Source organism: Pungitius pungitius, chromosome 18 (assembly GCF_949316345.1).
Source record: "Pungitius pungitius chromosome 18, fPunPun2.1, whole genome shotgun sequence".
Taxonomy (NCBI): Eukaryota; Metazoa; Chordata; class Actinopteri; order Perciformes; family Gasterosteidae; genus Pungitius; species Pungitius pungitius.
In genome coordinates this window covers 7,400,653-7,411,611 of record NC_084917.1, presented here as the reverse complement: position 1 = coordinate 7,411,611, position 10,959 = coordinate 7,400,653, and the positions used below count along the sequence as shown (strand labels likewise).

Sequence of the window (10,959 nt, the reverse complement as noted above, 5' to 3'; positions counted from 1 at the left end):
CATGGGTAATGTAGTCCACGCGGCACAACATGCCGCTGACCTGTGGTGGGGGGAGAAAAAAAAACATCCTCCGCAGTTCCGTCAGCTGGTGCGGTTGAAGGCTCCGTAAGTGAAGACTGTTGGCATGTTGGACGCTTGTTTGTGTGTCGTTCCGCGAAAGTAACAACAGGTAAACGACGTCGGCGCGGCTCGCCCCGGTCCTTCGACGACAGCGGCGACATGAGCCCGAACGAGCACTCGCTGCAGGCTCTGTCCTGGAGGAAGCTGTACCTGAGTCGAGCTAAACTCAAGGCTTCCAGTCGGACGTCAGCCCTGCTTTCCGGATTTGCCATGGTAATGTTGTGTTCAAAAGACCAACCCCCGCTCGCCCCGCGCTGCGGATTCATTCGTCGTGTTACATGGCGTGGTCACGTGTGTGAAGTTGTTTCCCCGTTGTTACTTCTCTCCAGGTGGCCATGGTGGAGGTGCAGCTGGACAACAGCTATCCCTACCCGCCCGCTCTCTTGATCGCCTTCAGCGCGTGCACCACTGTGCTCGTGGCCGTCCACCTGTTCGCTCTGATGGTCAGCACCTGCATTTTGCCCAACATCGAGGCCGTCAGCAACGTCCACAACCTCAACTGCGTGCAGGAGTCTCCCCACGAGCGGATGCACCGACACATTGAACTAGCGTGGGCTTTTTCTACAGTTATTGGTACGCTACTCTTCCTCGCCGAAGTGGTGCTACTCTGCTGGGTTAAATTTTTACCCGTCAAGCCCAAGTCCAGCAATGCCACGATTTCAGCTGGTGTTGCTGCTGCGATCACTTCCACCTCGATCATGGTCCCCTTCGGTTTAATCTTCATAGTTTTCGCTGTGCACTTCTACCGCTCTTTGGTCAGCCACAAGACTGACAGACAGTTCCAGGAGCTGGAAGAGCTCTCTAATCTCACCAGGCTACAAAACGAGCTGGACAACAGAGGGGATTCTAACATTTTGCAGTCTCCAAGCTCACATTTCCCATAGTGAGGTGGACATGCATCTATGGTGGAACTCTGACCGCTTGGTGGTTGCCCAAGCCAGAGCCTGATTTATTTTTATTTTTTAAGGTATGCAGATGTCACCTCACCTGTGTTGTAAACTTTACTTTTGTGAAAAGTTTATTTTTTATTTTTAGAAAACGTATTTGACCGAACTCTCAAACCTACCGTAGTGCATGACTCAAAATTGGAAAGTCTTAAATGAAGTCTTAGTTATGACAGTGGCTTGATTCAGCTCCATCATCGTGGATGACATCGGAATAATAACTTGAAATCTTGCTGCATTTATTTACCCATTTGTTAGTGAACACTGCATTTGTTAATCACATATTGCCTTTTGTTTTGTAAACCACAAGTATTTAACCCTTTCGACCTTATGAATGGAGTACACTATTGTACGGTCAACTGATTTTTTTTTTTGTAATGCTGGCTTTGTGTAGAATAGTTCACCATCTGCTAAAACCGCAATATTATAGTTGTTGACACATGCAGCACAAGCTGTAGAAACCTTTATACTAAGTGCCAAAGTTTTAGACTAAATCATTTGGATGGGTCCATGTAACCAACTTGCTATTATTAACAGGCTGAGTAAGTCATACGTGTATTACGACACAGACAAGTGTTAAGTTAATTAGAGAACTTGATCCCCAACAGTTTATCCCCCTGATGCAGAGTTTGTTCTTTTTGTAAAGCCTGAGCACTTCACTTGTCTTGCGTGTGCGGAATTAGCTTGTTGTTTTTTTGCCTTCGAGGTCACATGGATTGCTTTTCTATTAAGCAGTCTAATTTCATTTAACTGTTTGTTATATTAAAAAATGTTTGAGAAAAAAACAATCCATCTGAGTCAACAATGTGTAGTGGACAAGGTACCAGGTCAGAGGTCAAAGTTAAGCCAGTGGGATGTTTAGTGCCATCTTGCTTCATGCAGGTGAACATATGCCCTCATAATTACACGTTGGGTGGGTTGGTGATGTGATGGTTCTGGTCAGAGCGCAGCATATTGAAAATACAACAATGGTTTATGTTACCTCAGTCCTTGCAAGAAAAAAGTGGATGTGGATTTTCCACATAATAGTATTGAAATGCGTCATTTGTGTAAATGGTAAATTAGAGTCACAAGTAAAAAGGATAACACTGTACTAAGTCATTTGGAACACCAAAAGCAAGTACAACATGTTTCATTGTAAATATATTGACAAAACCGACAAAGCTGCATGAATACAATAGCATTTGCTCTTTTATTATTTCCTTGGGAGTTTGTCACAGAGTGGAAACTCGCTGCTGACCGTCTCAAGGTAGGCCGACTTGGCTTCACTCAATACCAACTTCATATCCATCAGTTGTAGCTTGAAAAAAAAAAAATACAGTGTATATTTTAATCCACTAAAATAAAGTGACTAAGTGGCTACAGAGCGTTTGCAGACAACTCAGAAGTATCTGCAATTTAAAAAATGTACCTGTGGAATGGGATACTTTGTCGCAGACGGTGCTTCGTTCCTCCCAAAATCCGACAGCGTCCCGCACCTTGCCGCTCCATCCACCCAAAAGCCCTCAAAAATCTGGCCTTTGTCAGAATAGTAGAACTTTCCGTTACCGTTCTTCTTGCCCTCCCGCCATGTGCCTTCATACCAATTTCCATTTGCTTGGACACAAGTTGGAAAGCCACATGTTAAAACCCACCAGCTCGCCTCACCCATTTTTTTTATTATAACGATACAGAAAGTCAATTTGGTCTTACCAAATCGGATGGTGCCCTGACCGTGAGTCTTATCCGTCATCCACTCTCCCTCGTAGACGTCTCCACTCTCGTAGCACATCCTTCCCCAGACAGTTCGTTGGCCCTCACGCCACCACCCCTCATAAACAGCAGAGTTTGTGTAGAATTGCGTTCCGAACCCCTAAAAAGGAGATTAAAAAATCATTATGCACCATATGTCACATCAAAATTATTGAACCCCCAATGTACATTAGGTTCATTGGCAAGATATACCATTTCTCAACTCTGCAATAAACAAATTACACTAGAAATGTTTGAGTAGTTCAAGAAAACCCATATTGAGCTACTATTTTATCCGAATTCAAAACAAAATGAATACTTTTAATGACTAATGCAGGCCCGGAACCCTTCAGTGTCATGTAACAAATGCAATCAAAAGTCATTCTCAACAAACCCTGAGCCAGAACTAATGACGCCCTTGATGACTTGCACCGGGTGCGCTTGAGATAGAGGGGTTCGAGTACTGAAGATGCATGTAATGAAGGGGATGCTCATTTTGTGACTGCAGTAGTGATTGAAAGAAGCATTTTTGAATTTGGATGAAAACCATGGTTAAATACGTTTTATTCAACTGTTCTTGTCTACTTACAAACAACAGAAAAAGTATACAATTTGCTAATAGGCCTAATACGTGATGTGGCTGGATAATTCTTATTGCACCAATGCTGTTGCAGTGTGAGTGTATAACAGCATACATACATGTTTCTTTCCATTTTCCCATCCACCACAGTACTTCTTTTCATACTCCTTTGTTTCAGGAAGCAGCACACTGAGGGTACCGTATCCATCGCGTTTTCCAAATTTCCATTCTCCAGTATATATGGCCCCAGACTTCTTCCACACTTGAGTTCCCTTCCCTTGAAAAAATAATAAGGTAAACTTTTTAGCTACTGTGACATGTACTATGACATGCTGATGCTTCGAAAAGACATGTTTACACATTCTTATGTTATTCAGTGGACACATGAAAAAGTATCTCACCATGCTTCTTGTTGTTCAGCCACTCTCCTGTGTATTCATTTCCATCGACTGAGAAAACCGTGCACCGCAGTCCACATTTCTGTGACTTTGCATCCAAAAATGTTTTTGAAAGCCGATTGGTTTGAGATGTTTTAATGTACGGCATGACTAGAAGTAGCTTGATGAAACCCCTGTAACATAAATAACACGTGACTGCCATGACGCCGTACGTGTTGGACCCATTTTTCCCTCGCTTAGTTAACTTTCACTAGTTAGTAACGTTGTACTGCACGGTGTGACTTAATCTATCACCGACTAACAGTAGCCTACTTGTACCTTAGCGATGTGTAGGGGCAGATGACTTAAACTCAAACCGCTTGTAATCGCAAGACATGTTAATATCGAATAAATTAAAACAACATGTTGGACGTTTCTAACTAGTGTCCGAAACCGAGCGAGCTAGTTTAAGCATTCGCTGTATCCTAGCAACACAAAGGTGTAATGTAACTTTGTTTGGCTCATACTCATCTTTGAGTTAAATGTGTCTAGGAGGCCCAACTTACCTTTACAACATTTTTATTTCTTTGAATTTGATTTTGTGTTTACATGTCCGAAGGTTGTCTTGTCTTGACTTTGCTTCATATTGTCATATTATTGAAAATGCATTCTGGTCAACCCCCTTACGGCCTCTGATTGGCTTATCTTGACATCCTTACCAGCCCAACCAATAGCAGCAACAAGCAGAAGCCAATCAGAGGCAGAGCAGTTACGATGCGCGCATGCGCTCTAAGGCACATTTTAAAAAGCTTAAGAGTTGACAGTCAGCCTGTCTGAGCACAGGGCGAAATCTTGTGAAGCTGCTCTCCTCCTCCTCGGACTTTACCAAAATGTCCAAACCCAAGTTTCAAGCGGAGTGGGAGGAGATCGACGAAGAATATCAACAATTACAGGTGACGGATGACCGGAAAGCGAGCACACACAGCGGGTCTCGGGATCCCTCTTGACAGCCGACACTCGTGTGACTGCGTTAGTTGGGACGTTTTTTTCCCCTATTCGCCATTCATTCTCAGCCCAGCTTTAAACCCCTTATATTGCAGTTAGTACAAATATCTAATGGGTCTTTCTTTTCTCACTGGATGTCCATCATCGTATCGACTTTTACCGCGTTTTACAACCGCTAACATTAGCAACAGGGTTCACGTCCAGCGGCTAATCAGCGGCTAACGCTACTTAGCTAACAACAGCGCGTAGTTCTGCTCGTACGATCCACGATGACGTTAACCGATTGTTACCCAAGTCACACCGATGCTTCGCAGGCAACTTCACACTCTCGCTCCAGAAAAAAATATATATCTTAAATATTTACTGCATCACCTTTGGCCATGGCCACGCTGTTAGGCAAACACCTTGATACGATAATGTAAGAAAGCGATGAAAGGATTAGATTGGGTTCACGAGCATCCATACTTCTGTCTGTTGCTTCCTTTTACAGAAAGTATATTTTATAGTGTATGAGTCCTAACTGTTGGGATTGTGGTTTTAAAAGCGCTTGGTGATTCCCATTGTTGATTGACTCATGGTAAACCTTGTTTAAGAATAACACATCTCGTTTTATTAATAATTGGCCAGTTGCATGTTTACATTATGGGAGCTGCCATGTCACATGCACTGTGCACGTTTATTTAACACCATTTGCAGTGCGAATAACCGGCAGCTTCCTCTCCCATCTCAAAGGTCTGGATGTCTGTTAAGTGTCTCAGTCAGCATTTAGATCTGGTATATCTTCTCTTCATTCTTCACTTTTTTGGCAGATTCAGGAGCCAAATGAAATTCAGTTTGTACAGTCAAAGATGGTGTTTGTTGTGTGCCTTTTCAACGCCAATGAACGATGGCACAGGACCACAGCATTACTTCTACCAGTAACGCATCATAAACCAGTGCTTATGGGGGAATTTGGGAAAGCTATGTTCTGGTTGCCCATCATTTAATGCATACACACTGACATTTGCATCTCCCAGTGTCCTATAACGCCACTGGCTGTTTTTTCCTCTGATGAAAAGGTCAAAACCCGATTTCGCAGGTCAAATCATGTCTATTTGCTTAATAGAGACTCCGTTCAAGCTGTTCTATTCTTTCAAGAATCTTTTCAAACTTTCTAAAGTCTTTTCTATGGAATATCACTAATTCGACCATCAGTACTTCTTTATTATTATTTTTAAAAAGTTGCTTTTGCTGACATTTTGTGTTTGATTACTAGGAAACTCACAAAATATACAGACAGAAACTTGAGGAGCTCACCAATCTTCAGACCACTTGCAGCACTGCCATCAGTAAACAGAGGAAATGCCTCAAAGACTTGAGGTACAGCTTGACCAAGTAAGTGTTCTTCGATCGGGGCAGAAAGCCGATCATCTACTCTCACCTCAGTTTATACAGATTACATAGTTTACACTATCGTTTATTTGGGGCTCATGGAAAAACAAAGCCTACCCTGTTGTGTGGAAGTTTAAAAAAAAATAATTCCACTGATTTTCCTCTTTTCTCCGTAGGTGTTCAAAAACATGTGACGAGAAGGAATTGGAACTGATAACGGATATCAGGTCACAAATCAAAGAAAAGGCCAGCGTGTTCTTTGATATGGAAGCATACTTGCCAAAGAGAAACGGGTCAATACTTTTTCTTGTTGACAATTCACTCTACATTAACTACATTAAAGACACTATATATGTATTTATTTATTTTCCGTCTGTTTTAATGATGGTTTTTGTGTGTTTTCAGGCTGTACCTGAACTTGGTCCTCGGCAACGTGAACGTCACACTCCTCAGCGACCAGGCAAAGTGTGTCAAATATTCAGCCTTAGGGGCGGTGTGAACAGCATGGTTTAGACTTTGGTTTTAGTAAATGTTCCATCTTCATTCTGACCTCAATTTATTCCCCATAGATTTGCCTACAAAGACGAGTACGAGAAGTTCAAGCTTTACATGACGATAATCCTGATGTTTGGAGCAATCACCTGCCTCTTCTTTCTCAACTACCGGTGAGAGAACTCACACCCCCCCCCCCCCCTTGCTCAAATCCAGAGGGTGTCTCGCTATTTTTTTATTTTCTGTATTTTCTATCTTAGAGTCACTGATGAAATCTTCAACTTTTTACTGGTGTGGTACTACTGCACACTGACCATAAGGGAAAGCATCCTGATGAGCAACGGCTCCAGGTATGTTGTGACGTCAATCCGTCAGAGCACCAGTTCACGCAAAGAGAGGCTCATGGATTCTGTGACCGGGGCGATTCATAAACGGCAAAGTATTCTCATTGTCCTTTTTGCTCTCTAGGATCAAAGGTTGGTGGGTGTCCCATCATTACGTATCCACCTTTCTGTCGGGTGTGATGCTCACCTGGTGAGTTTCTGTCTTTTTGATATTTCCTTGAGGAACATTGTTTCAGCTTTCACATTTGAACTTGAGCACCGACGTGCACAGGCCTGTGACTGTGAAGGCACTGAAGGCTGCACATTCTTTATGTTTACACTTGTGTTGCTCCACAGGCCAGAGGGGCCCATGTACCAGATGTTCAGGAGCCAGTTCCTCGCCTTCTCCATCTATCAGAGTAAGAAATGGACGTGCTTGTTTCATTGCTGAGTGTGTGTACTACATGGGGAAGGCTCTCTCAGTCACCATGTTGTTTGAGTCATCACCGGCAACATTACGATTTATTCTGCCTGCAGTTCAACCAAATCTGCACTTCGTGTTGAGTCGCCTCATTCGATCTATTTCGGTCTGTTTGGTGGAATCCTTTTTTCACTTGAATAAAACATGTGGTGGTAAATTCTCAGAATGCTGCAGTTAATTCCTTTGTATGAACAGGGAACGTGTGGTCCCTCTTTTTGTTGTCCCATAACCTTTCTACTGGGTTTGGTTGACGCCACACCATGGGACATTGGCGCTGTCAGTCAAGATTGCGTCATCGGTTACAAAGGCCAGCTGTAGGAGAGAAGGATGAACCGTTATTGCACATGCATCTCTGTATTTCCACACCGGAACAATTAATGATTATTTATCATTGATTCATTGGTCAATTATTTTCTCTACTTCTTTAACGGATAGTATGGGTTTTTGTGCAGATAATGGTGTACATGATGGTCATTTGTAGTCAAAGTCTCTAGTTTAGTCTGAACTAGAGTCCAGAAACCAAAGGTTAGAGTAGCTGTTTAACTTTTACTATAAAACTGTTTAATTTAATATCCAACTATAACACGAAGACTTTATTTTTGCGATTGTAATAGTGAAGGCTTGAGATCTATGGTTCATGTCTTTATATATATATATAATATTTGAAGAAACTTGCCAGAAGTCACAACCTAAATCTACACAGAATATCTGTTGAAAATGTAAATGTTGAGCAGATCATTTACATCTAAAATATTATGGGGAAGTAAATGCAAAGTTCCTCAAATTTAAAAACGGATGTTTAAACCGACTCATTTCAGTTTGCGTCATTGAACCTGATGTCCTGTAACATGAATCAAGGCTCAAGTTTCCCTTCAGCGTGACCGGTGCTTTGCCTCTGTGCGCTGCCCATGTTCCACTGTCGGTGCGTCCTCACTCGCCTGCTGATAACAGTCACATTAACGAAAGGCCACAATGGTTCACCAGAATAACAGCAGGGAGGTCATGTTGCACACACGTGGTGGTGGTGGTGGGGGTTAAAGTAATTATCTGGAACATCACATGGCGACGTGTGTGTGATGTGACACAGTTCTGTGGTCGGCGTTTTCAGTGAGAAGTAAATGTTAAAAGACGCAGCCTCAGCTTGAACTGAGACAATGTGACTTGTTTTTTTATTTATTTTTTAAGAACACAATGATCCAATTTGGTCTGCTCATCCACTCACAGGCTGTGTGGTAATCTGACCTCTGTCTTTTCTTTTCTTTTTTTTGTTGTCTTCCAGGCTTTGTTCAGTTCCTCCAGTATTACTACCAGAGCGGCTGCTTATACAGGCTGCGGACTTTGGGGGAGAGGAATCAGCTGGACCTCACAGTGGGTACGTTGGGAGCTATTTTTGGTCGTAGCCGTTTTGATCCTTTGAACTCCTGGAGCCATCTGCATCACCATGTCTGGACAATTGGGGTAAAGGTCAGAGTCTTGAGAAAATAGTGGTAACATCGGTGTGCCGCCAAGCGGTTGTTTGAGTGCTTTGGTCAACGTTGCTCCTTAAACCAACTCTGATTGTCGAGTGGATACCAACACAGCAAGCATTCATTCAAGTATTTTAATATACTGTGTGTGTCACATGGTCCCGGTTACACTGTTGTGTCTCTGCAGAGGGGTTTCAGTCCTGGATGTGGCGAGGCCTCACCTTTCTCTTGCCGTTCCTCTTTTTTGGCCATGTAAGTAAAGGAAAAACAAGTGTGCATCAAAGCAAAATGTGCGACTCCTCTCGCTGAAGGATAATGCCTCCCTCTTTACTTCACTCCACAGTTCTGGCAGCTGTACAACTCGGTGACCCTGTTTCGCTTGGGAGGACGTGAGGACTGTAAGGAGTGGCAAGTAAGGCCCCCACTGGCAGATACGCCGCTCGCATGTCTATTGTTTGGTTTAAAAGAAGTGGCTCCTTTTGATTACACATAGAAGGCCGTATTCAGAGTTGGTGACTGAGGTCCAAATATGTGCAGAAAGGTTTGTCTGCCGCTATGTCATCCACACGTACTGAACATGTGCGAGCGCTGTCAAATTCCTACAGTGTAGTTTCTTCTGATTTCTATTTTTATTTTTATTTTTTTATATCCTTTTTCTTCCAGGTATTCATGCTGGCGCTGACGTTTCTCGTCCTGTTCCTTGGGAATTGTCTCACCACTTTAAAAGTCGTCCACCAAAAGTTTCAGAAAAACCAGGATAATCTGCAAAAAAATGACTGAGGGGGGAAAAAAAAGAGAGAAAAAAAAAAAGTCTTCCCAAATGGCCAGTAAATCTTTTGAAGCGACGCGCACACAATAGCTGGGTGGATTTACAGCGTTGGGTTCAGGCCAGGAGAAGACTCTTTGATGGCGGCAACGGCCAGTATCTGCCCCCCCCCACCCCCAAACCCCCCCCTCACCCGGCCTTCTGCTTTCTAACGAGCCTACGTTGATGTCACTGCACACTAGGTCACGACACAAAGGGGTGTTCACCTGGTAGACCAACAGTTTTGTCGCTTTTCGTCCTGTAGATACAAAGGGGAGCGGGACCAATGTGGTGTTTGTTCCGGGTTGTGCGTTTGTGTCCGTGCATGAATCTGTGAGGAGGATGATTTGGTCTTTTTGTCCAAATCATATGCAAGAGAAAGAGGGCACACGATCAACGGAGCGGAATACAGCTTTGTGTATTCTTTTTGAAGAGCTGACGTCTGTCATGTGCTCCGTGCCTCTGTGACGTGGCACCAGTCAAACAGCCTCTGGCTTTGGACACTATCAACTTGGCACTTGTCTTCATTTCTAGAATGATGTAATGTTTTATGTGTACTTATGAATTCCCTCTTGTGCTATTACACTGCTAACAGGTTTTTTGTTTTTTAATTGACCTACAGGTTGACGACTTAAAAAAAAAAAAAACATGAACCTGATACTTGACTGCCTCTCGATTTCAGAAGTTTTTTTTTTTTGTTTTTTTTTCAAATAGTCTTCCCACTTCCTCAAAAGAACAAGGACTGTAAGGGAATGTGTTACTCTTTCTGGCAGCGGTTGCAAAAGCCATAACTGTATTTATTGGTTTACAATATAACGCCTAAACTGTGTTCGGATGAGTCCCATCATCTCTACCATACGCTATGTTCCACTTAAATGAATGCTAACTAATTATCAGTTTCACTAATGGTCCAACTTCTTTCATCTTTATTACAAAGCCGTAAACATGGTTTTTGAACTTCTGAAACCAAGAACATACTGTTACTTTTCTGCATCACATTACAAAATGTTGTATCAAATGCTGCTATTAGTGCTGGTACTGTGAGACTAAGCTGCAGAATGACGAGTGAACATGTGGAGGGTTATTGTTTTTCTAATTCCAGTCAACATAGTAAATAAAATATTTGTGTAAAATAACTCCTTGCCAACCCCAAAGCTTTTGGCATAGTTGACATCTTTGTTCCTGTCTAATGGTCGTTTGAAGTTTTTTTTTTTTTTTTTTTGCATTTCACTAGTGTCAGATCTCTACTGCCTTACTCCAGCAA

General features: G+C 42.7%; 3 protein-coding genes across 3 annotated transcripts; 2 read left to right on the top strand and 1 right to left on the bottom strand.

Moving 5' to 3' along the window:
* The first annotated feature begins 38 nt into the window (after positions 1 to 38).
* Positions 39 to 1,849, top strand: orai1b (ORAI calcium release-activated calcium modulator 1b). The gene is made up of 2 exons (XM_037484103.2): positions 39 to 333; positions 450 to 1,849. The coding sequence occupies exons 1-2, from the start codon at positions 220 to 222 to the stop codon at positions 1,002 to 1,004; spliced, it is 669 nt and encodes a 222-aa protein (XP_037340000.1). The 5' UTR covers positions 39 to 219; the 3' UTR covers positions 1,005 to 1,849.
* A 386-nt stretch (positions 1,850 to 2,235) lies between these two features.
* morn3 (MORN repeat containing 3) lies at positions 2,236 to 4,438 on the bottom strand. Its single transcript, XM_037484102.2, has 6 exons — positions 4,319 to 4,438; positions 3,777 to 3,946; positions 3,495 to 3,652; positions 2,757 to 2,916; positions 2,476 to 2,660; positions 2,236 to 2,364 (listed from the first exon to the last, which is right to left on the bottom strand). Exons 2-6 carry the CDS (start codon positions 3,919 to 3,921, stop codon positions 2,260 to 2,262), a joined length of 753 nt encoding a protein of 250 aa, XP_037339999.1. The 5' UTR covers positions 3,922 to 3,946; positions 4,319 to 4,438; the 3' UTR covers positions 2,236 to 2,259.
* Positions 4,439 to 4,535: 97 nt separating this feature from the next.
* Positions 4,536 to 10,937, top strand: tmem120b (transmembrane protein 120B). Its single transcript, XM_037484101.2, has 12 exons — positions 4,536 to 4,705; positions 6,013 to 6,131; positions 6,305 to 6,421; positions 6,534 to 6,593; positions 6,698 to 6,793; positions 6,881 to 6,970; positions 7,089 to 7,154; positions 7,301 to 7,362; positions 8,704 to 8,796; positions 9,078 to 9,142; positions 9,234 to 9,302; positions 9,554 to 10,937. Exons 1-12 carry the CDS (start codon positions 4,643 to 4,645, stop codon positions 9,668 to 9,670), a joined length of 1,017 nt encoding a protein of 338 aa, XP_037339998.1. The 5' UTR covers positions 4,536 to 4,642; the 3' UTR covers positions 9,671 to 10,937.
* Positions 10,938 to 10,959: the final 22 nt, after the last annotated feature.

What these genes read in the sequence shown, in the direction of transcription:
- orai1b (XM_037484103.2), top strand. Translation starts at nt 220, where the DNA reads ATGAGCCCGAACGAGCACTCGCTGCAGGCTCTGTCCTGGAGGAAGCTG. An exon ending in TGCTTTCCGGATTTGCCATG is followed by an intron (nt 334 to 449) that starts GTAATGTTGTGT and finishes ACTTCTCTCCAG; the next exon opens with GTGGCCATGGTGGAGGTGCA.
- morn3 (XM_037484102.2), bottom strand. Translation starts at nt 3,921, where the DNA reads ATGCCGTACATTAAAACATCTCAAACCAATCGGCTTTCAAAAACATTT. An exon ending in GCTGAACAACAAGAAGCATG is followed by an intron (nt 3,653 to 3,776) that starts GTGAGATACTTT and finishes TATTTTTTCAAG; the next exon opens with GGAAGGGAACTCAAGTGTGG. An exon ending in CAAAGTATCCCATTCCACAG is followed by an intron (nt 2,365 to 2,475) that starts GTACATTTTTTA and finishes TTTTTTTTCAAG; the next exon opens with CTACAACTGATGGATATGAA.
- tmem120b (XM_037484101.2), top strand. Translation starts at nt 4,643, where the DNA reads ATGTCCAAACCCAAGTTTCAAGCGGAGTGGGAGGAGATCGACGAAGAA. An exon ending in CTCCTCAGCGACCAGGCAAA is followed by an intron (nt 6,594 to 6,697) that starts GTGTGTCAAATA and finishes TATTCCCCATAG; the next exon opens with ATTTGCCTACAAAGACGAGT. An exon ending in AGGACTGTAAGGAGTGGCAA is followed by an intron (nt 9,303 to 9,553) that starts GTAAGGCCCCCA and finishes TTTTTCTTCCAG; the next exon opens with GTATTCATGCTGGCGCTGAC.